A 25,724-nucleotide genomic window follows, 5' to 3' on the forward strand; every position below is an offset into this window, starting at 1 on the left:
AATATTTCAGAGCAATAAAAAGATACAACTATTTTGTTGATAAACAATTCAACTTCTATCAAGTAACATTATTGGAGAATGCTTAGGAACGATTCACATGGTGAATTCAGTTCTAATCCAAGTAGTTATTATTATTATTATTATTATTATTATTATTATTATTATTATTATTTTTGGAAAGGGGGGGGGGGGGGCTGTCCTTCTCATGTATTTTGTTTAGCTTGTGTTCGCAGTAGAGCTTAAATAATATTTTTCTACCAAAAATACAAGTTCAACAAAAACATGAGAAACATGGTCGTTTCAACGTTTGTGGAGGCCTGGAGCTAGCTAAAATGTTGAGACCTTTTTCAAAATTCATTTGATGTAAACCCTCCTCATTTTCTTGGTTGGTACCGACAATAATAAGCTAATAAGTTTATAGTTGACGGAGTTAATTTTTTTTGTTTCATTAACATTTTAGATTGGCTCGATTCAACTCGAATTCAATTTGACATTATTAAAAAATCTAACTATAAATAATCTAAGATTCTAACCATCGGCCGCCATTAGCTTTTGTCCTTAGTTTTATTTTATTTTTTCTACTGTGTGTACCATAATATAAGGATGAATCATTTTACTCTTAACTTGTGACCCATCAATAAGTTCTTAATAAAAAAAACCCAGTTTTAAAAGACGTAGTACATGACTCATATAAAATTATAAACCTAGAAATACTGGAGGCCCAAAGCCATTATCTAATTTGGCTGGCCTATGGGTCAGACCTGACGAAAAAGATACAAGGAGTATGGATATAGGTATCGAGAATTCGAATAACTCGGATTCGGACCGAGGTTTGCATTTTATTTGACATCCTATTAAACTATAAACATAAACACAACCCGAAACCCAACATGAAAAAATATAGGTTTTGGGTCAATAGATACACAAAACAATCACATTTATCACGATTATTAACAAGTTTAATATGAATAAGAGTAATTAATTGTTTAATTTATTAATAAGTCAATAGATATTACTCATATTTGTATATGAACGTAAAATGAGTTGACCCAAAACACAAACCGAACATGACATGAATTTAAATGGGTTAACACGACACGACACGAATAAAAATATAGGTTGGGTTTGGAGTTAAAGAATCTCAACACGCTAACCCGTCAACCCGACACAATTGACGTATATGTTAAAAATCAAAATGGTGATTTTTTAAAAAAGTCCTATGAATGTAACGGATGATAAGTCAACCCCTTGACGATGCAAAATACACTATCACTCCCCGTCAAACTCAAACTCAAACTCAAACTCTTCCAGTTACACCGTACCACTCGCCCTTTTATCATCAGATTCAGATCCACTTTCACCACCATCCGGACCACCGCTTCACCGTCCCACTCGATTACTCTCAATCTCAGTCTTCTTCTCCTAAGATCTCCGTTTTCGCTCGCGAGGCTGTTTCTGGTAATAAGACACTTTTTATTTATTAAAATTTAGGAATGAATAATAATAATAATTGTAGGGGTATAGTACTAAACCCGGTTTTACGACCCTAAATTTATTATGTTTGGCTTATTTTATTATATGGACTAATACAATGTTATTGGGCTGAGGGGGTTTTGTGGAGGTAACCCTAACTGGGCTAGGCCCATTAGGGTACCATGATGGTGGCCATGAGGCTCTCTATATAAGGAGGTCTCCACCTCCTTATTAAGGGGTCATGCTCAATAAGAGCCACCACCACTTTTTTGTGTCTGTAAACAAGAGATCCTTGAGATTTCTTAGCAGTCACCTCCACGCCCCCGAAAAGCCATTGCAGGTCTCAAGCAGCCGGAAAAGAAGATCAAGACGTGGTTCGTTCATCTCGAAAATCCGTGGAAACATCGTCATGGATCAGGTCAGATTCATTTTCATGTTTCGACATTGGCGCCATCCGTGGGACGGCAACGAACTACCCTTCGATTTTCGTTTCGGCTGTCAGATCTCTCCCAGAAAAAACCCAGATCTGGAAGTTTACAGAAAAAAGCTTCAAGGCTTGTTCTATTAAAGCTCAAAAAGATCCATAGATCTAAAAGAGGCTTCCAGATCTGTGCAAAAGAAAACTTCCTGATTCGAATGATCTGGATCTGTGATGGTTTTAAATCCGCTCCGAGCTTCAGATCTATCTAGATCTGATTTACAGATCTAGATCTAGATTACAGACCTGGATTTTAGGTTTAAAATTGCAGATCTAACTCTCAAATTGCAGATCCAAAAATTACCAGACTTCCGCCGCCATGTACGCGCGCCCGCGGATTCTCACTCCGCAGCCAAGCATGTGCAGCCGCGGGAACCACCATGCGGGTCTCGCGCAAAAGACCTCCACCAGGTGGGTTTTGCGCAGAAGACTGCCACCACGCATGCTCGCCAGCGGGTCACCATTCCGCCGACATGCGTGAGCGCCCTTGGAAACCACCGCGGAAACCACCATGTGGGCTTCGCGCAAAAGACCTCCGCCATGCACGCGCGCCCGGGAGTCACCACTCCGTCGCCGTGCATGCGCACATCAGGCCAAGCGCCAAACTTACAGGTTGGGAATCCTCATAAACCCATCAGGCCAAGCGCCAAACTTACAGGTTAGGAATCCTCATAAACCCATCAGGCCAAGCGCCAAACTAAAAGGTTGGGAATCCTCATAAACCCATCAGGCCAAGCGCCAAACTTAAAGGTTGGGAATCCTCATAAACCCATCAGGCCAAGCGCCAAACTTAAAGGTTGGGAATCCTCATAAACCCATCAGGCCAAGCGCCAAACTTAAAGGTTGGGAATCCTCATAAACCCATCAGGCCAAGCGCCAAACTTAAAGGTTGGGAATCCTCATAAACCCATCAATCCAAGCGCCAAACTTAAAGGTTGGGAATCCTCATAAACCCATCAGGCCAAACGCCAAACTTAAAGGTTGGGAATCCTCATAAACCCATCAGGCCACGCGCCAAACTTAAAAGTTGGGAATCCTCATAAACCCATCAGGCCACGCGCCAAACTTAAAGGTTGGGAATCCTCATAAACCCATAAGGCCACGCGCCAAACAGGTTGGGAATCCTCATAAACCCATAAGGCCACGCGCCAAACTTAAAGGTTGGGAATCCTCATAAACCCATACGGCTTCGCGCCGAATACAAGACCGAACGCGGCTCCGCTCCGCTCAACGCGCCGTCATAATTAAACCTATTAACACAAGTCACGTCGCATGCGCGCCACCGCGGATCAACCATTCCGCCATTCTACATGCGCACCGCCATGATGCTTGAGCGCAGTCGCATATCATATGCTAACGCATCACGTATGCTCACGCATATTACATATGCTTACGAATCACATGCTCACGCATATCACATCAGCGCACGCAACATCTGCGCGTGGCGCATGACACAAAGCCTATGCGCACGCGCATGCAAAATCTGCGCGCGTCGCATGACGCACAGTCTACGCGCACGCGCATGCAACATCAGCGCGTGGCGCATAACACAAAGCCAGAGCCTATGCGCAAGCGACATAACAAATGAGTAGTCTAATCCCAAATCAGGATAAGGACAACCTCATTTAGCAGCAATGAACTAGGGGACTGTCGTGGTATGCCACCACCACGTTATCGCAATAGAAGACATCCGAATCTTAGGGCGGGAGCCTAATAATATCCCACATGGCCACGCGCCAGCTTCATTATTCTTATAGCTCGTAAGTCGCCTCACGCGCAAGCTTCATTATTATTATAGCTCGTGTGAGCCGCAACTCGCGCAAACTTCATTATTATAGCTCGTAAGTCGCCTCACGCGCACGCTTTATTATTCTTATAGCTCGTAAGTCGCCACGCGCGCAGGCTTTATTATTCTTATAGCTCGTAAGTCGCCTCGCGCGCAGGCTTTATTATTCTTATAGCTCGTAAGTCGCCTCCCGCGCAGGCTTTATTATTCTTATAGCTCTTAAGTCGCCACGCGCGCAGGCTTTATTATTCTTATAGCTCGTAAGTCGCCACGCGCGCAGGCTTTATTATTCTTATAGCTCGTAAGTCGCCTCGCGCGCAGGCTTTATTATTCTTATAGCTCGTAAGTCGCCTCCCGCGCAGGCTTTAGTCGCCTCCCGCGCAGGCTTTATTATTCTTATAGCTCGTAAGTCGCCACGCGCGCAGGCTTTATTATTCTTATAGCTCGTAAGTCGCCTCGCACGCAGGCTTTATTATTCTTATAGCTCGTAGCTTTATTATTCTTATAGCTCGTAAGTCGCCACGCGCGCAGGCTTTATTATTCTTATAGCTCGTAAGTCGCCTCGCGCGCAGGCTTTATTATTCTTATAGCTCGTAAGTCGCCTCCCGCGCAGGCTTTATTATTCTTATAGCTCGTAAGTCGCCACGCGCGCAGGCTTTATTATTCTTATAGCTCGTAAGTCGCCTCGCGCGCAGGCTTTATTATTCTTATAGCTCGTAAGTCGCCTCCCGCGCAGGCTTTATTATTCTTATAGCTCGTAAGTCGCCACGCGCGCAGGCTTTATTATTCTTATAGCTCGTAAGTCGCCTCGCGCGCAGGCTTTATTATTCTTATAGCTCGTAAGTCGCCTCCCGCGCAGGCTTTATTATTCTTATAGCTCGTAAGTCGCCATGCGCGCAGGCTTTATTATTCTTATAGCTCGTAAGTCGCCTCGCGCGCAGTTTTTATTATTCTTATAGCTCGTAAGTCGCCTCGCGCGCAGTTTTTATTATTCTTATAGATCCGTAAGTCGCCTCGCGCGCAGGCTTTATTATTCTCATAGATCCGTAAGTCGCCTCGCGCGCAGGCTTTATTATTCTCATAACTCGTAAGCTGCCTCGCGCGCAAGTTATGTTACATTATTATCGAGATGCGCGCTCTACCTTTTATCAGGCCTCGCGCCACTATTGTTATGATGCGTGCTATATCTTATTCATGCCAGGGCACCATCATTATCATAAAGACCACAACATGTCACCATCATGAAGAAAACCTCCCAAAACTCAAAGACAATAAAGACAAGGCCGAAGAAAAGGGAAAAAACCGCCTCATGGCCTAACACACCTCATAAAGTCCAGCGCTCCACCTAGACGCTTGCGCGCCCAGGAGCAACGCTGGACTTGGGGGGCTTGTAGGGGTATGGTACTAAACCCGGTTTTACGACCCTAAATTTATTATGTTTGGCTTATTTTATTATATGGACTAATACAATGTTATTGGGCTGAGGGGGTTTTGTGGAGGTAACCCTAACTGGGCTAGGCCCATTAGGGTACCATGATGGTGGCCATGAGGCTCTCTATATAAGGAGGTCTCCATCTCCTTATTAAGGGGTCATGCTCAATAAGAGCCACCACCACTTTTTTGTGTCTGTAAACAAGAGATCCTTGAGATTTCTTAGTAGTCACCTCCACGCCCCCGAAAAGCCATTGCAGGTCTCAAGCAGCCGGAAAAGAAGATCAAGACGTGGTTCGTTCATCTCGAAAATCCGTGGAAACATCGTCATGTGTCAGGTCAGATTCATTTTCATGTTTCGACAATAATAATAATAATAATAATAATAATAATAATAATAATAATAATAATAATAATAATAATATTGTTTAGAATTGAAGGAAGTGTTGTCAAATAATAATAATAATGTACATGCAAACTGTGATATCCAATTTTGGTGCTGTGTTAATACTTAATAGTTAGTTACCAACAACAATTTTCGGTTTCCGGTAATTTAGTTTATTATTGTTTTTTACTGTTTGGATTTATTATCATACGTGTTAGTTGAAAATTAAGCCATTGTTCTTTCCTAATTATGGTCAGCTTAGGCTGCGGGGTACCGACTAGCGCAATTAATACGTATTAAATTGTATATGTAATTTTTCATAATTATATATATATACACACACAAAAAATTGTACATATAATTTTTTTTAAATAAGTATAATTTTTTAAAGATTTTGACCAAATTTGATCGGTTTTGATTGAAGTTTGACCAATTTTGATTGGTTACAATTTTAGGGTCCGATTAGGTGAAATCGAATCGGTAGCACTCCAATCTCTAGGGTTGTAAACGAACCGAACGTTTACGTTTATGAACAACGAACGAACACAAACATGATTATCCATTCGGTTGGCGTTCATGAACCATTCGTGAACAAGTTTAATGGTAAACGAACAAACGTGAACATAAACAAGGCGTCGTTCAGTTCGGTTCGGTCCGTTTACAGCCCTACCGATTTCCGATTAATCGGTGCCTATTCTCAAATTTTGCAACACAACTGATCTTACTTGAACTATACTACTATAGTCCCAATTTATTTGAAATTGCATCAGAAATATCTAATTTTTGCCTTTAGAAGTTGAATTTTGTATAAAGTCTTAACTTCTATGTGAAAAATTTGTTGGATCTGGATTTTGATGTTAATTTGAAGGTAAAACAACTATTAGAGTGACACAGTGACAGTTAGCCAGTTAGGATTTTAAGTTTATCTTTAACATATACTGATGAAAATTATGTGGTGCAGTTGGAAAGGAAGATCAAGATATGCCATACCTGTTATACTTACAAGGTGGACCAGGTTTTGAATCACCGAGGCCAACTGAATCTAGCGGGTGGTTGAGTAAAGCATGTGAAGCACATCGTGTTATTCTATTGGATCAGGCATGCTTGTTAAACTTTACTACATGCTTGTTAATATGTCTGTTAACTTTTTTTACTGTCGTTTGACGTGATCAAATGCAGCGTGGAACAGGGTTGTCGACTCCTTTGACCACATCATCTATGCTTCAAATTAAGTCTGCACAAGAGTTGGTTGATTACTTGAAATACTTTCGGGCAGATAATATTGTGAATGATGCTGAGTTTATTAGAAAACGTGTTGTTCCCGAAGATGGTCCTTGGAAGGTTTTGGGTCAGGTATAATAACTATTTTTGTTCTTTATGTTCGTTTTATATTTAGCTAGGCAAAATTGCATAAAAAAGTAATGTGCTTTTGTTGGCTTTCTGATACGTGCCAATGTTCGGATAACCAACATTCCACGTAGCTACCATGAAGCCATGCACCCACATTCCACGTTACATGTAGTTTCCTACTTTTATTCAACATTTCCTTTTTACTTGATAGGTAGTTAACATTAGTGTGCTAGTAGTTAAAAGGTTTTACAGTGAAGAGGTATGTACCCGCCTCAACACCGAGCAAGGCGGGTCAACCCACAAGATAAAGACATTATGAAGGCACAAAGCCAAAACCTATGCGCATGGCGCATACAAAACATGCTCAGGCATCATATGCCCAGGCACACATATGCTCGCGCATCACATATGCGCGCGGCGCATCAGCGCGCGGCGCATATCACATGCTCGTGCATATCACATCTGCCCAGGCACACATATGCTCAAGCATCACATATGCGCGCGGCGCATCAACGCGCGGCGCATATCACATGCTCGTGCATATCACATCTGCCCAGGCACACATATGCTCACGCATCACATATGCGCGCAGCGCATCAGCGCGCGGCGCATATCACATGCTCGTGCATATCACATCTGCGCATGAAATATCTGCGCGTGAGAATAAAGAGAAGACCTCGAGCATCCTGAGGATGGGCGCATATCACACGTGCACATAATCAACCTCGTCCTTATCCAAATCAGGATTAGGGCAACCTTGATTGTGCACGTCAAACAACCTTCCAGAAGGCATCTTTTTAAGGAGTAAGAATATGCTGATGTTGACAGCTGCCAAATGAAAGGTCGACAACTCAGCATGACACATGTGTTACCACGTGATTACAACCAACGAGAAAGCGCCAGGTGTCCCAGAGGACACGTGGCGCAGTGCGATTGGAGGAGGCCAACGAGGTTGAGCCAAATCAGTGGAAACCCTAGCACTATAAATACAGCATCAACTCCACTTTGATGACACATTCATACTCAATCATTGACAGTTACAGGCAGTGATATCACATTCAATCATATTGAATTACATTCACTCACAGTCAGTTACATACAAACACACAGTCTCACAATCAGAGGGTATTCAGCTATTAAGCAATACTCTTGAGATTCACTTACTCACACATTATCATCTTCTCCTACATTTACTGATTCTCACGCCGGAGGGTTACCCCAAAGAGGACCCATCTGTCCCTTTCTGAGGGGTAAGTAACGGCGCTGTTCATTTTGTAGGTGGAAGAACACAGATCCAGAAGAACCATCGGTGAAATAGTACAATCAAAACCCGAGGAAAGTAGATCTGCTACCAGCGAGTAGATCCACGTTTCTTCATTGGCGCCATCCACTGTTACATCGGCAATCAGATCTCATCAGATCTACATAAAAAAAATCAATCACCATGGTTTCTAGCGTTCGTAATGTTGATCAAGCTCTGGAGGATATTGAACGTGAGGGTGTTAACGACGGACAGCAGGTTCTGAGGGTTCCGCGTGATTCTACGCGTACCACCAGCAACCGTCCCTTCGTCACAACCCCTCACGGCCAGACTGAAACTCCTCCAGACGATCTCATGTTACAAAATATGGCCGGCGCGAAACTGAAAGGACCAATGGGTCCAGAAGAAGAAACAAATGATCCGAATGAATGGCTCATAAACGAGCAGCGGCGTCTGATGGAAAAGTACAATGAAATGGTCAAACAGAAGAAGCTAGCCGACCAAACACAAAGGCAAGCGTTTGATAAGCAGACTACAAAAAGGCCGCGCGCGCCGGAAGAAGGACATTCTATTCACACTGCACACACTGAGTTCAGTGATGAAGAAGTGCATAGCATGAGGAAGACGCGGGATACTCATGCAGGAGGCTCACAGCTCCGCACGCCTGTGAACATGGCGCCTGGAGCCAGAGCCGATCTGGATCTGCACATGCCGTACAGCCCACCAGTCAGAGGGCAAGTGGACGTAACCACACCCTACAGACCAGCCATCTTGGTAAAACACTCAAAGTTCACTGCGCGCATTGCGCAGGCTCCCATCCAGCACAAGACCAAGATGCCAAGTGGTTTGGGTAAGTATGATGGCACGACAGATCCAGACGATTTCTTGCAAGGTTTTTACAACACGGGAAACCTGGAGAGCTGGACGATGCCAACATGGTGTCATATGTTTGCTCGCTGCCTAACGGGCGCGGCGCGAGTATGGTTCGAGAGCTTGCCGACTGGGCAAATTGATGGGTTCGAGGAACTATTAGAAAAGTTCCAAGCCCACTTCGTACAGCAGCGCAGGCACACGCGCGATCCTGATGACATCATGCACTGCGTACGCAGGAATGATGAGACGATTGAAGATTACATCACTCGGTTCAATCAGGAGTCTCTGGCAATCGGAGGTATAACCGAGCAACTCCTGCGCGTGGCCTTTATACAAGGCGCGCGCAGTGATCAATTGCGACGAGCTCTCGTAAGCAAAGATGGCATGCCCACCACGTGGGCCAAGTTAATGGAGGCATCGCGAGTTTTCGCGAGAAATGAAAAACAGATTGCCCAAGATAGGGCAAGAGAAAGAGCGCATCAGGCTGAATCACCGCGCAGCAAAGAGAAGAGGGCCAAACAGAACTCTGTATGGTCCAGGTTGCAGCCAACAAGTTTTTCTTCCGCAGAAAAGCAAGCGCAACCAAGCTCACCCCAGCCCCAAAAAGATGTTCGTAATCGCGGGGAGGGTGACAAGAGGGAGGGCGGCAGAGATCCCAGCAGACCTCTGCCAAGAATATGGACTCCCCTCACTAAAACACCTTCACAGGTGTTAAGTACTGAGAATGTTCAATTCAAGCCCCCCAAGCAACTACACTACAAGGGACCGCAAAACAGTGGCAAATATTGTGAATTTCACAGGTCCCCGGGCCACAACACCGACGCATGCCATCATTTAAAGGATGCGATCGAGAAGGATGTAAAATCAGGCAGGCTGGCTCACTTGGTGAAAAACCAAAGAATAGAAGATGAGCAACCGGAAGGAGCCTCTGCCAGCAAGAAATACAAAAGAATCTGTGTGGCTGAGGGGGGACGACAAGGGCAGACGTCAAAAAAGAGAAGCGCGCAAATCCACGGAGATTGGCGCGAGCAGCAAGTCATCTTCCCAAGAATCAGGGGAGGCCCTTCAATAAGCAGTCCTCTCGTCATTACCACACACATTGCTCATTACGAAGTGTCAAAGGTCCTGGTGGACACTGGAAGCGAATCTGACATTATGTATGAGCAATGTTTCAGAAAGTTAGACCCGGCAGACCAAGCGCGGCTCGAAATTGTGAACGCACCAATCTGTGGTGTTTCAAATGAAATCATCCATCCCCTAGGCCAAATTCAGTTTGAACTAACTATGGGGGATGATGAGCACAAGCGAGCCGAAGTTGTCAACTTCTTGGTCTTGCCCACCACGTCATGCCACAATATGATCCTGGGTAGGGGAACGATTGCCCAATTTAATGCTGTACCGTCGCCAGCGCACGGCGCATTGGGGTTCCCTACACCAACAGGCGTAACATTTGTTTACCGCGATCATTTGTGCGCAGTGACAAGTACGCCGCGGGAAGGGAGAATGAAACTTCCAATGGCGGACAATGCGCCAGAGAAGTGGATTTTAAACCCAAAATTCCCAGAGCAAACGGTCACAATTGACGCTACCATTTCAGACGAAACGAGATTGAGAATGAAAAGGTTGCTCACAAAATACACGTCGGTTTTCGCGTGGCAACACTCCGATATGACGGGGGTCCCGCGAGACCTGGCGCAACATTCTCTTAACACGTTCAAGTCGGTGGAGCCAATTGCTCAGAAAAAGAGAATCATGGGGGATGAAAAGGCGAAGGCCATGAATGAGCAAGTGGAGGACCTGTTGCGCGCAAACATCATCCGCCCGATCCGATACCAGACGTGGGTAGCCAATCCTGTGATGGTAAAGAAAAGCAACGGGTCATGGAGGATGTGTATTGACTTCAAGGACCTCAACAAAGCATGTCCGAAAGACTGTTACCCCCTCCCAAACATCGATGCAAAGGTGGACTCCGTGGCGCCATTCAAGCTCAAATGTTTCCTGGATGCCTACAAAGGCTATCACCAGATTCAAATGGCACCACAAGACGAAGACAAGACGGCCTTCAGGACCGACAAGGGTGTTTTTTGTTACACAAAAATGCCCTTTGGTCTAAAAAATGCGGGCGCCACCTATCAGAGACTTATGGATTCGGTTTTCAGTGAACAAATCGGAAGAAATCTAGAAGTCTATGTTGATGATTTGGTGATCAAGAGCAGGGAGGAGAGACAAATGCTCAAAGACATCGAGGAAACTCTTCAGCGCCTAACGGAAGTTAACATGAAGCTCAACCCGAGCAAATGTACTTCCGGCGCGGAAGAGGGGAAATTTCTTGGTGTAATGGTCACTAAGGATGGTTTCAAGGTGAACCCAGAAAAGGTGGAAGCCATCCTTGACATGCCTTCACCATCCACCATGAAAGAGGTTCAGAAGCTGAATGGTAGACTGGTGTCAATCAACAGGTTCCTAGCGAACCACGCCAGCAAATCTACTCCATTCGTCAACACTTTGAGGAACTGCTTGAAGAAGAGCCAATTCAAGTGGACGCCTGAGGCTGAGCAAGCTTTCACTGAGATAAAAGAATGTCTCATAAAGCTGCCCGCGCTAACAGCTCCACTTCCTGGCGAAACCCTTACATTGTACCTGTCAGCTGGAGACCGCGCCATCGGCGCAGTATTATTGGTGGATCGCAAGGGGATCCAAACGCCAATATACTATGTGAGTCGGGTGCTGACAGACCCTGAGACGCGCTATTCCATCATGGAAAAGTTAGTTTTGTCACTAACACACGCGTCGCGCAAGCTCCATAGATACTTCAATGGTCATCCTATTGAAGTTCTGACTGGTTACAACATCCAGTAAGTCCTGCGACGCCCCGTGCTCTCCGGAAGGCTGACAAAGTGGGCGCTGGAATTAGGTGAACACACGATCACCTATAAGCCCCGTCCAGCAATAAAGGGTCAAGTTTTAGCGGATTTCATCACGGAAATCCCAGAGGGAAAGATCGAAGAAGCTCAGCGCGAGGTAGACCCTCCGCGAGCAAATGATGAAGAAGATGTTTGGAGACTATTCACTGATGGGGCCTCCAACAACGAAGGGTCCGGCGCAGGCCTCAAACTGGTGGACCCTGATAATCATGAATATACTTATGCTATTAGGTTGGACTTCAAGAGTACCAACAATGAGGCTGAGTATGAAGCCCTGCTGGCTGGTCTGCGCATGCGCGCAAGTTTGGGGTTAAAAGGCTAGAGGCCCATGTTGATTCTTACTTGGTAGCTGCTCAGGTCAACGGCCTATATGACGCCAAGGAGAACACAATGCCTCTATATCTAGAGCAGGCAAAAAAGCTCGTTGAGCAGTTTGACTTCTTCATAATCATACACATCTTGCGCAGCGAAAACAAGTCCGCTGACGCGTTGAGTAAAATGGCGTCAACTAATTTTGATCACTTTGACAAAGATGTCAGGGTGGAAGTAATGAGCAGCCCGTCAGTGCAAACGCAATCGGTCCTTGTAATTCATACAACCCCTTCATCCTGGATAACTCCAATAATGGAATTCCTGAAGGAGGGGAAGTTACCGGATGATCGCGCACAGGCGAGGAAGATAAGACACAAGGCGCAGAACTATGAACTACTTGAGGGTACATTATATCGACGCTCTTATCTTGGACCGCTCATGAAATGCCTGGATGCTGAAGAAGCAAGCTATGTGATTAGGGAGATTCACGAAGGAATCTGCGGAATACACGCTGGCCCACGCATGGTGGTTGCCAAGGCAATGAGCGCAGGCTACTATTGGCCAGGCATGTACTTGGATGCGCTAAAAGAAATCCAAAAATGCAAGGCATGTCAGAGCCACGCGCCAAACACCATGCGGCCAAAGAACAACTTGATTCCAGTGACCTCCGCATGGCCTTTCCACAAATGGGCCATTGATATTGTGGGGCCCCTGCCGCAAGCGCAAGGGCGAGTGAAATTTTTGGTAGTGGCGATAGACTATTTCACGAAATGGGTTGAGGCCAAGCCACTAGCAAAAATCACAGCTGAGGCGATGAAGCAATTTATCTGGAGCCACATCATTTGCCGTTTTGGCTTTCCTATGGAAATTGTGAGCGACAATGGCAAACAATTCACTGACAGGAAGATATCCAGCTGGCTCAAAGAATTGCACATCAACCAAATCTTCACTTCGGTCTACCACCCTCAAGGGAATGGCCAAGTGGAGCGCGCGAATCAAAGTTTGTTAAATGGGCTGAAGAAAAGGTTGGAGGGAGAATCCCATTCTTGGGTCAAAGAGTTACCTAATGTCCTGTGGGCGCACAGGACATTAAGCAAAACTAGCAATGGCGAATCCCCGTTCAGCCTAACCTATGGGACAGAGGCTATGATCCCAGCAGAAATTGGATGCCCATCCCATAGGGTACTCATGATGAGCAAGACTGATAACGAGCGCGAAAGAAGATTGGACCTCAACTTGCTTGAAGGACGCAGAGAAGCGGCTATCATCAATGAAGCCAAATACAAGAAAAAGCTGGAAAAATATTATAATCAGCGCGTTAAAGAATGCCACTTCAAGAAAAATGATTTTGTCCTTCGAAACAATGAAGCTAGCCGCGCGATAGCCCCAGGAAAAATGTCCCCCAATTGGGAGGGACCTTATCAAATTTCAGAAGATTTGGGGAAAGGCGCGTACACTTTAAAAGATTTGAATGGAAAAAATATACCGCGCGCGTGGAACGCGGCACAGCTTAGAAAATGCTTCATGTAAAAGTTCAAATATGTAATCAAGGCTTTTAAGCCATCATGAATGATGATTCGCGCTATCTTTCAATATTTGTTTTATTACCTTTGCATACATGTTTCACACTTCCTTTATTAATTTGGAGCAATATGACAACACTATATTGACTTCAAAAACAAAATAAAACGAAGTCAAACATACATGCGCGAGCCTTAGCTCAAACGCGTTAACGAGTCTTAACTCTAAAACGTCAGGGCCTTAGCCCAAACCTACGAGCCTTAGCTCAAACACGTTAATGAGTCTTAACTCTAAAAACGTCAGGGCCTTAGCCCAAAACAAAGAGCCTTAGCTCAAAACACTCACAAACATCCATCTTACATCCCGCGCAGCCTGATCATAAAAATCCTTAAACACAACTTAGGCAAAGTACATGCCATATCATAGTTGTTAAGGTCTCAGGTCGAGGTCGCCCGCGGAATCATAGTGGATATCTGAGTAACACATGCTGACATGTAATGGCTAAAACTCATACTTCCATATAAAAAACGCGCGACAACGACGCGCAAAAAAGGAATTGTGAAAAGTCATCGCGCATGTCAGCATAAACAAGATACTGCGAAACCACTTACAAAATAGGACTATGGTTAAGCGAATAATTTCCTTACAACCTTGTTCTTATTTTAACGTGCAAGCATATCTTATATCTATACAAGCAAACATGAAGACATGAATGGAAATGCGCAAGATGAGAAAAAGAGAAAACAAGTTTCATTCCATAGCATTGAAATTTACAAGTATGATGAGTTACAAATTACAAGCATAAAAAAAAATATAAAATTTGATGAAGGGCTTCTCAAGTCTCCACGTCGACGTCAGCCGCTTCATCACCCTCATCATCTCCCTCAGCATCTGGCGCGGCCCGCTCCTCATCTCCGAACTGACCATAGTCAAGTTCTTCCTCCTCATTGGAGTCTTCTATCACGACGGTGTCAGGAGCAGGTTCTTTCGCAGCGCCAGAGCCGCTGGCAGGGGCAACATCCCCCGCGCCACCATCATCGCTACCAGCCCTCTCGCATTCATCGAGCAACTTCTTTAGCGCACCGAGATCGGGCTGGTCAGCAAGCGCAGCTATCTGCAAATCATTAGAAAAGTATTGAGTACAAAACACTTGGAAAATTAATCAAGTAAAACTCATTAAGGTCAAGGTACCTGCATAAGGATGGGGATGGGAGTATTCATATACTTCTCCCCCACCGCGGCCATGTCCGCGCAGGCCGCGTCGCTCTTGTAAGGGTACTCGGATGGGTTCTTCTTCAACATGCCATATTCATACCCATCCGTAAACCCTTCAGCTCGACCCACCAAACGCGCGGCAGCATTGCAGTCCATCACAAGGGCCTGAAACTCGGCGGAATATTTCATCGCCAAAGCGCAGCGAGTCATGCCCTGTGACACCAGCCATTGGCGATCCTGCGCGAGGCCAGCAACAGACGTCTCGAGGGCAGGAACCTGGGAGTTTAATAACTCAACAGTTTCCTTGGTCTTTTTTAGCTCCTCTTTATCAGACGCTGCTGCCGCCAAAAATTTTCTTTCTCCGCCTGCGCAGCATCAAGTGCTTCCTGGCTGGACGCTGCCGTCGCCAAGGCCTCATCTCTATCGGCCTGCGCGGCCGCCAACTCCTTCTTCAGGCGCGCAACCTCGCTCTCCAGTGATGATTTCTCAGTGATACTCTGGACAATAGCTTGGTCACGCGCCTCAGCCTGCTGTTCCAAGACACGCACTCTTCGCGCGTACTTGGCAACTTCGGCCTCCGCCACCTGCTGCTTCTCCCGCGCAGCTTGGAGCTCATGCCCGCACTTGATAAAGGCGATGTTGGCACTTGCTCGGTTTTCGCTGAGCTCCGCCTGGAGTTTCTCAGCTCGTGCGCGAGCATCAGAAAGATTCCAGGCGGCCACCTTAGCCTCTCGCTGGGCTTCCACAAGAGCATCGCGTACTTTAATATAATCACGACGAAGCTCCTGGGAGGCAGCAAAGAAAGCCGACCCAGCGAAAATATGGTCATTCAGCAAGTCCGCGCGGGTGCGCTCCTCCTGATACCTCCTTTCAGTAGGAGGCACGGCATGAGCCCAGAAGTCCTCGCATACGCCCATGGATTGGAAGGAACTGTCTTCATTAATATTCCATCTCGGGCGGTAAACGTGGTCACCTTCCTGCAAAACACAAGAAATGTTCTAAGTCATAAAACATACTTATATGGAGGTACGCGCAGCGGAGCAACAAATTAAAACATACCTGCGGGGATGAAGCAGAAAAGTCAGCGCCAGCCCCACCAGAAGTCTGCGCTGCGAACTCTTGTGGCATCGCAGGGCTGGCGCGGTCTCCCAAGGAGTCTTCAGCTTGAGCCCCCTCATCCTCCTCATCTTCTTCAATAGGCCTCTTCTCCTGCAACCTGGAGGGCTCCAAACCAGTCTCGCGGGGAGGGCTGCGTGTAGGAGGAGGCGAGGGAGGTCTCGACGCCGCCAGTTCGGCGCGCAATACGGTTTCCTGCTCCTTGGTAATCCCAATAAGGGGAGACTCAGCACTAGCAGGAGCAGGAGCAGAACCAGCGGCGCCGGCAACGGCGCCAGGAGTGTCACCAGCAACTTGTGCGCCAGCTACAACTCCTATGAACAAATCAACAAGGAAAAATGGTTTATGACTGAATCCAAAAGAAAAAATTCAGAAGACAAATGTGCAAAACATACCTTGGCGCAATTCTGTTCGCGCGGCGAACATCGCCATAAAGTTCATTCTACCCTTCTCAGAGGGTAGAACAGGGGACTTCGAAGCAGCCCCCGGCGCAGCCTCAGCACCTTGTGGCGCCTGCGGCTGATCTGCGACCGTCGCCGGTCCTGCAAACATTCAAAGGAGCAAAGGCTTAATAATAATTCAATCAGATGAAGATAAGCAAAGTATACCTGTCGCAGGCGCGGCACCGCTTCTCTCTTCAGCCGCGCGAACGGAGGAGGTGACGCCACCATACCTCAAGTGGACAGGGGGTCTGCCCACTCTCACAGGCAGGGAAGCTAAAGAAACCTTGGTGGTAAACACCTGGGTTTCCTTAGGTCCCTTCGTTTGAGCATGGGGATGAGCGACAGGGGTGTCATCTTTCTTCTGTTTCTTACTGGCCCCTGCGCCAGATTTCCCCTTAGCTTTGCGTTTAAGTAGGGGCGCCTCCTCTTCCTCCTCCTCCTCTTCCGCGAGCTCCAGCTCGTAGTTTTCGAGCGCATCTGCAAATACAAGCGACAGAACTGTTAATAAACTTTGATATTCTAAAGGAATAAGCATAAGTGTGAAGGCTTACCAGGCGCGTCACTATCGAAGTCAAATTCCAGATCCACTGGGATGAACATGTCATCGAAGCGATCTGGGAAACCAACTTCTCCAGCGCCAAGCGCGACGGAGCCACCCTCCACTTGATCATCATAAGCGGCGTGGATATAATCCTTGGTGACTGCGCAAAAACAAGTCAAGTGATATCAGCAAAAGAATTATGTTCGCGCAGAAAAAGAAATAAAGCAATGAAGTAAACTTACACAACCCGTCGACTTGGATTACGGGCTCAAGCGCGCTGTCAGCCCACAGCTTACTCATGCCGACCCCCACCAGCGCCTCCTCGCGAATGCTCTTGGCGGGGGATGGTTCGGCGGTCAGTTTCTTAACCCAGGCGCCGGTTGGGTTCTTAATAACATCCGCATCCGCAGGCGCAGAATCGATCGCGCGCATCGTCATGCGGATGGGGATTACACCAGCCCTTATGTAAAAGAACCTCTCAGACCAGTCATGAAGGCTCTTGAATGAAACAGTGGAGCACTTCACCTTCTGACTGCGAGGAATAAAAGAGAACCAATTGTCTTGGATCTTGGGCTTGTAAAAATACTGAAAGCGCCGAGGAGTGGGCTCCTCGCGCTGGGATTTGCACATGAACTCAAAGTGAGTCACGCGCACGAGTCCAAACGGATGGACTTGGGATATATGAATCCCATAGAACTTCAGCAATGCACCCACAAACCTTGTCATCGGGAGACGAAGGTTGCAGTGGGTGAAAAAGTGGCTATATAGGGATATATAGCCGGCAGGCGGGTCCGCCGCCGTTTGCCCGGCCCCAGGCAACATGCAGCCAAACAGGGTGGGAAAGCCCTGAGAGGCGATAAGGCTGTCAAGATCAGCCTGCCTCAATTTGCAGGGGATTTCATTCCACCTCCTCACCACCTTGGTCCTCCTTACCTCCTCCGATGAGCCCTCAGCAACCTTCTTCCCCTTGCCTTTCTTCTTCAACGTCGACATCACTACGGATTTCACGCGGCGTTTTCGAGAAACGATTGAGGTGATCGACGGGTTTGAGGAGTCCGAACAATCAGACATACAACTGAAAATCAAACGGAAACTTCTGAAGAACAGATTTTTGGGAAGCAGAAAAAAGGATAATCAGAAGACAAAGAAAGAAAAGCTTAGAAGAATAAGCAAGAAGGTGAAGGATAAAAACTCTAAGGGCTGGCTTTTATAGGCCCAGGGGAGAGAAATTTTGATGATGAACGGACTTCACGCGCCCCCACTCGCGGGTCTTGGCCAATGCGAGCGTCACACGTGTCCCTGACACTGTGTGAGGAGACATGAAAGGAAACTATACGGCTGCTGCCAGAGTTCACGTGCCCCCACTCGCAGGAACGGACCAACGCGAGCGCGACACGTGTCCCTGACAGCATGTGAGGGGACACGAAAGGCAACTGTAGCACCTCGAGCACACGAAATGTCTGACACGTCTCCATCACTGACCCACGTCAGCAACCGTCACGTACACAGACGATTCGTTTTCAACCGAATGGATAGAACTTCGCGCAACGATGGAAACAAACCAAGAAAACGACAAAAACAACTTAAAAGACCAAATCAGTAAGTCTAATATCTATCTTACCGCGCTCGCGCGAGATAAGACACACATTAGACTGGGGGGGCTTGAAGAGGTATGTACCCGCCTCAACACCGAGCAAGGCGGGTCAACCCACAAAATAAAGACATTATGAAGGCACAAAGCCAAAACCTATGCGCATGGCGCATACAAAACATGCTCAGGCATCATATGCCCAGGCACACATATGCTCGCGCATCACATATGCGCGCGGCGCATCAGCGCGCGGCGCATCAGCGCGCGGCGCATATCACATGCTCGTGCATATCACATCTGCCCAGGCACACATATGCTCACGCATCACATATGCGCGCGGCGCATCAACGCGCGGCGCATATCACATGCTCGTGCATATCACATCTGCCCAGGCGCATCACATATGCGCGCAGCGCATCAGCGCGCGGCGCATATCACATGCTCGTGCATATCACATCTGCGCATGAAATATCTGCGCGTGAGAATAAAGAGAAGACCTCGCGCATCCTGAGGATGGGCGCATATCACACGTGCACATAATCAACCTCGTCCTTATCCAAATCAGGATTAGGGCAACCTTGATTGTGCACGTCAGACAACCTTCCAGAAGGCATCTTTTTAAGGAGTAAGAATATGCTGATGTTGACAGCTGCCAAATGAAAGGTCGACAACTCAGCATGACACATGTGTTACCACGTGATTACAACCAACGAGAAAGCGCCAGGTGTCCCAGAGGACACGTGGCGCAGTGCGATTGGAGGAGGCCAACGAGGTTGAGCCAAATCAGTGGAAACCCTAGCACTATAAATACAGCATCAACTCCACTTTGATGACACATTCATACTCAATCATTGACAGTTACAGGCAGTGATATCACATTCAATCATATTGACTTACATTCACTCACAGTCAGTTACATACAAACACACAGTCTCACAATCAGAGGGTATTCAGCTATTAAGCAATACTCTTGAGATTCACTTACTCACACATTATCATCTTCTCCTACATTTACTGATTCTCACGCCGGAGGGTTACCCCAAAGAGGACCCCTCTGTCCCTTTCTGAGGGGTAAGTAACGGCGCTGTTCATTTTGTAGGTAGAAGAACACAGATCCAGAAGAACCATCGGTGAAATAGTACAATCAAAACCCGAGGAAAGTAGATCTGCTACCAGCGAGTAGATCCACGTTTCTTCATACAGTTTCGTGTAAGCCTATAAAGTCATGACCTTGTTTAGTATTTGGGGAGAAAAAATATATTGAAGTAAAATGTCTTGTTCTTTCTATTATTTCTTTAGAGCTTGATCCACTCAACGGATTAACTATCTTGGGAGATTGACCATCTCGAATTGGTTACTATCATGTAGCCGATTCGAGATGGCTAATCTCCCAAGATAGTGACCCTTTGAGCGGGTTAGACTCCAAAGAAATAATAGAGAGAACAAGACATAATTTACTTGATAATTTTCTTCTTAATATTCTTAAACTTGCAATGCCTTTTATAAGCTACATGTGAAAGTAAAACCGAAAGAAAATGTAAAACTAACATGAACATGAACTAAACCACTAACCTAAGATAACTTCCCACTAACATAAAATAAACAAACTAATAATGATATTAAAATAAAACTAATTAAAACAAAAGGTTGCATGGTGATCGTGAGTTAAGGCCAAAGGGTCTTGCATGTACGCATGATAGTGGGCATGTATCACTTTCTGTTTGGGGCACTATACTTTGTTTACACTCACAAAAGGCTTGAACTTTTGAAAAGTTTTTGTCTAGGGCATTCTTGTGAGTTAATTAGTCTCCATCCGGAAACCGCCAAGTCAGCAAATTAAGTCAATAGGGATATCATTTTCCACGTCACCATGTTGACAAGTTGATCCGGCCATTTTTCCCTACGCCGAAGTTTTTAGTAATTTGAACCTTCTTACTAAAATTTGTAAAAGTTGTATGTTTACACAATAGTAATCAAGTCCCACTAAAGTCGTTCAAGTTTTTTTTTCTCTCTCTAGCGTCACTCAACTTACTTTCATTAGGTGTTCCGATCCTTTGTAATTTTTTCATAAATGTAAGTTTATCAAGATTATGTGAGCCAAATGAAACATAAGTTAATATTTGTTAGCATTTAGTGATCAGTTGTTTTTCTTCCAATCTGACTTAATTTTAACAATTATGAAACTTGGTTATTATTCAGTGAATTTTTTTCTTCACTACTATCTTCTTCTTTAACTTAGTTGAAAAAAAGTTATTAATTATCAGTAACCGAGATTCACATATAACACTTTAAACATTTATAAAACAATTACGCCGAATTTGAACATATAATGAAAGTTAAGTGACTTTAGTGGAACACGTGGTTACTAGTGGGTGAAGTTTTCCCTTACTGAAATTGCAAAAGTGTGATTAGAAAGCTGACCATAGCTCATCGTCATATTGCCAGAGGAAGTTATTGCATTAAAGTTTACACTATATATTAACAACTAATTTTTTTCATGCATAGAGTTTTGGTGGCTTTTGTGGGGTGACCTATCTAAGTTTTGCACCAAAAGGGCTGAAAGAAGTCTATCTAACGGGTGGAATCCCGCCAATCGGTGATGGATGTACAGCAGAGGCGGTCTACAAGGCTTGCATCGGTCCAATCATTACCCAAAATGAGAAATACTACAAGAGATACCCTCAGGATATTGAGATCATTCGTGAAGTTGTAAATTATTTACAGGAGTCCGACGGAGGCGGGGTGAGTTTTATAAACAATTCTACAACTCATTCTAAAAAACAGCACATTGTCTCTAATCGTGAGTTTTTGTATATTATAGGTTCCTCTTCCATCTGGTGGTATATTAACCCCCCGAGGCCTACAACTCCTTGGACTTACAGGCTTAGGATCTAGCACGGGTTTTGAGCGCTTGCATTACTTGTATGCCTTCATTCACTCACTTCTGTACTTAAATACTCTTGCATTTCTCGATGTAAGGGCATTGTTCTAATTGATTACTAATCAATGGGTTAATTTGCATAAACTTGTAATCAACTTTGGTTCAACTTATATTTTAGGTAGCCAATAAGCCAAATTTGTTTTCTCCCATGAAAAAGTGTCACATTTTTCAAAATCTTTATGTTTAAGGAAATATTTAACCTTGATATAGTTAACACAGCAAAGATAAAACCAACGTTTACAAAAAGTTAAATTACCTCACTACCTTAAAATGGAAATCATCATGGTTTCTTGATTTTTAAGAGCGAAAACGACGACGGTTTTTATGCTTGTTTTTAATTGGTGTGCATGGGCCAGTTTGGGTTAGTTTTGAGCTCAAACAAACCAAAAACCAAGAATTCGGGTTTTGGGTTTTTGAAAACCGTTCGGTTTAGGTATTTGGTTTTCCCAATGGGTTCAGTTCGGTTTCGCTTTTCTGGCCGAAAAGAAAAGAGCCAAAAATAATGAACTTGAGCCTGAAACTTTGGCCCTAATTTTTTTGTTAACTAATGATTGGTTGATTACCACGCATTCGGGCCTAAAAAATTTGGATTCGGTTATGCCAGTTATCTGGTTACGGATTTTTTTTTTTTGGTTTCATGCGCACAGCTAGCTGTTTTTTGATGATGTGTTTTTTGTTTAGGTTTGAGAGAGTGTGGGACTCGGTCATCTTTCCTGGAGGAAAGAAACAAATCAGTTATTACTTCTTGAACGCGGTAACAACACGTTTCCTTTCGTGTCTACCTTTTATGTCTGCAAATAGTTTTTTGCTGACATGTCACTAATGTGCAGTTTGAGGCGTGGCTTTCATTTGATACAAACCCACTATATGCTCTTTTGCACGAGTCTATATATTCTCAGGTGAGTGCACTAAATAAACAGAATTCACTTAATTATTTTATAAGTTTTTGTGTTTTACTTTATCTTGATTGCAACGCGAAGGGGGCTGCATCGCGGTGGGCTGCTCACAGAATAAGGGAAGAACATGAACATAAACTTGATGCTGTAAAGGCTGCTAAAGAAGGCCGGCCCATATTTCTAACCGGAGAGGTAATTAAGAAAAAAAACTTTTTTCAATATATTTAGATTCAAAGGCGTTTGATTGTTTGACCGTTTTCTTGGTTTAGATGGTGTTCCCGTGGATGTTTGATGAAATTCATGCTTTGAGGCCGTTTAAGGAAGCGGCTAATTTGTTGGCTGAGATGAAAGATTGGCCTCCTCTGTATACCAAAACAGCATTGAATAAGAACACGGTATGTGTTTTCTAGGGTTAGTTTCTTATTTCTCTCAAAACTTGCTGCATTTTCATGTTTATTCAAATAGGGGTGTCCATAAACCGTTGAAACCGAACGAACTGTCCAACCTGAACTCCTGAAGCATGTTGATATCCAAACGGTTTGGTTTTGATGGTTTCTGATTTGGAAGTTGGTGCGGGTTGTTTAACTTTCATTATTTATTGTATACATTAATGTTATTTTCATTATTGGAATATATAGTTATTTATGTGTTATAATCACAAACTATTTTTATCATTTTAAAATTTTTAATACAAGCTAATGAGTTTGAAAAAAAAAAAATTAGCTCAAACCGCCAAACTAGTAAAGCCATCCGGTCTAGCCAACCCACCCAAGTGGACCAATTTGGTTTGTTGTTTCCCGAAACCACAATTAGCAATTTAGCAGCTAGGCCTAGAGTCTTCATCAAGACCGGGCTAAATAGAATCGTGAACACTCCTAAATTATCAATACCCTTTTTTGATTTTATGGCATTCATATCTTTCGTTTAAAACTTGCATTAGGATATGAGAGCTTGGAGTGTAAGGAGATAGATAAGGGTATAATGGTCATATTATAAAATGTATATAATGAACGAAAGATCAAGTATTTTTCACTTTTCTTGAGTACATATGATGTTGCCGGTTTTCTCTATATATAAAAAACTTTTCTAAATTTTTGTTATTTTGATTTCTGAAGTTGATGTAATTTTGAAAAACTGGACAGGTGCCGGTTGCTGCTGCAGTTTATTATGAAGATATGTTTGTTAACTTCAACCTGGCAATGGAGACGGCTGCAGAGATAGCAGGCATACGGCTGTGGGTGACTAATGAATACATGCACTCGGGTCTCCGTGATGGGGCGACCCATGTTTTGGATCATCTGATGGGATTGTTAAATGGCAAGAAGCCGCTTTTTTGAACCCAAGGTCTTGACTGTATTTATCCGTTTTTTTGCTTTTAGTTGTATAATAGTTCCATACCGGTCAGATTTCTGGTTCGATCGTATGACGCTCCCTTGGGCCAAGTTTTTTACAGTAGAATTTTGATGTTTTGTTTATGAGTTCCATACAGGCTTGTGTTTGTGTTTTGCACTTCTATTTACATATCTAGGGTGTAAATGAGTTGTATAATATATATTTGCTATTTAAAAAGAAATTATCATATTTATATATAAACGATTATGCTCGTTTAGGCTTGCGAGTCCAGTCAAGCGAGCCCAGGGCCGTCTCCGAGAATTTAAATACCTTGGCCGAGCAAAAATAAAAAGCCCTGTATGCCTTAATGAAAAAATTTTATTCGCTAGTGTACATAGATAAAACTTTTATCGACCGGTTTATTATAAGTAGAAACCATTTTGAGCATGTGCTTATCTTATAAACCATTGCAAATAACCTTATTTTTAGCACCAAAAAACATATTTATGTAATATGTATAAAAATGTTTGGAGCCCCTGAACCTTATGTGCCCCGGCCGATGGTGCGGCTCGCACACCCTCCGAGCGAGCCTAGTCAAGCTAGGTGTATAAAGCTCAAGCTCGAACTCATTAAATCCCGAGTTGATATGAGCGCAAACAAATCTCAAGTAGGTTATGAGCAACTCATCTCGTTGTGCTTGTATCCTTGAGGTCTTTCTAGGGATTTGATGATCAGTAAAAAGTTGCGGAAATGCAACGGCTAGTGAATAACCTAGTGAAGTAGTCCAGGGTAGTCATTGGGAAGAAACTCGAACTGGGAAGTCAAGACCAATGGAATCGAGATCTGGACCGGTTTAAACTTGTTACCAGTTTGGCCGTGGGACTGTAGACCAAATACGAACTTGGGATTAGTATTTTGTAAAATGTTGTTTTAAGTTTAAAGAACAAAATAAAAAATCTAACAAAAGACTGAATATATATATCAATTATTTAAAATGTAACTATGTAATATTTTTAAAGGTAATATATTTGTTTAGGTTAACACTAATCAAACCTCAGGCCTCTAGCTCACTTTCTCACACTCTAATATAAGTTTTAGCCTAACTTCATTAGGCTTGGCTCGGTTCGAGCTTTTAGCTAGCTGATCTCGAAGTTAGTGGGTTAATTGATCTGTTCATTACATGTCTTTATGTTAGGAAGATCATGTAATGGAACACAACTTATAAGATATGACTTGGTGATCATCAACTAATGTCAACTTGGTGATTTTAGTAACCTTGAAAATGAAAACTTTAATTATCAAACTATTCTGGATTAATATGAACCTTGCTTTGTGGTAAGAGCGTAGGAAATGGTTTCAGTAAAAGAATCACTCCCAGGGGAGAATAGTCGAAGGCCATGTTTTGTGGTAGGAAAAAAAATATAGCGGCCGTCAAGTACCTTAAGGGTAACCTCCAACATGGAGAATGGGGTCGTAGGTCCACATACATTTGCTCGTAGACCATTTTCAAGCAGCGATCACAAATGTCTAGCTGGTCCGTCATGCATAGGAGGCTGAGGATCAACCATTATGATGCGGGTCCTTGGTTGTTTTAGTGTGTTTGGTCCGTGATCTCGGATAGGTCTTGGGAGGGTCTAGGTATATATATTATTTTGTTTTGATATAATTGTAAACAGATTCATTTAATAGATTTCAATATGTTTGAAATTTATTTAAAAAGAATTGGGTATTAATACTTCTTTTTCTTCTAAACACACATGCACATACAATATATGCACATATGCTATTTTTTAATACTTTAAAAGAAATCATGAGAGAGATCAAATCATAGAAAAAGTAAAAAAAGATAAATAAA

At 44.2% G+C, this 25,724-nt stretch overlaps 1 protein-coding gene across 1 annotated transcript; it reads left to right on the plus strand.

Annotated features, from left to right (window-relative positions):
* The first annotated feature begins 1,232 nt into the window (after positions 1–1,232).
* Positions 1,233–24,011, plus strand: LOC143602985 (uncharacterized). Its single transcript, XM_077079926.1, has 10 exons — positions 1,233–1,458; positions 6,515–6,651; positions 6,733–6,906; positions 21,206–21,442; positions 21,522–21,622; positions 22,323–22,395; positions 22,472–22,540; positions 22,622–22,729; positions 22,807–22,932; positions 23,680–24,011. Exons 1-10 carry the CDS (start codon positions 1,233–1,235, stop codon positions 23,872–23,874), a joined length of 1,446 nt encoding a protein of 481 aa, XP_076936041.1. The 3' UTR covers positions 23,875–24,011.
* The last annotated feature ends 1,713 nt before the right edge of the window (positions 24,012–25,724 follow it).

This window comes from Bidens hawaiensis, unplaced genomic scaffold, assembly GCF_021521415.1.
Source record: "Bidens hawaiensis isolate Kalapana, Puna unplaced genomic scaffold, B.hawaiensis_p1.1 tig00060266_1, whole genome shotgun sequence".
NCBI classification, from domain to species: domain Eukaryota; kingdom Viridiplantae; phylum Streptophyta; class Magnoliopsida; order Asterales; family Asteraceae; genus Bidens; species Bidens hawaiensis.

What these genes read in the sequence shown, in the direction of transcription:
- LOC143602985 (XM_077079926.1), top strand. Translation starts at nt 1,233, where the DNA reads ATGATAAGTCAACCCCTTGACGATGCAAAATACACTATCACTCCCCGT. An exon ending in GTTATTACTTCTTGAACGCG is followed by an intron (nt 22,396 to 22,471) that starts GTAACAACACGT and finishes ACTAATGTGCAG; the next exon opens with TTTGAGGCGTGGCTTTCATT. An exon ending in CCATATTTCTAACCGGAGAG is followed by an intron (nt 22,730 to 22,806) that starts GTAATTAAGAAA and finishes TTCTTGGTTTAG; the next exon opens with ATGGTGTTCCCGTGGATGTT.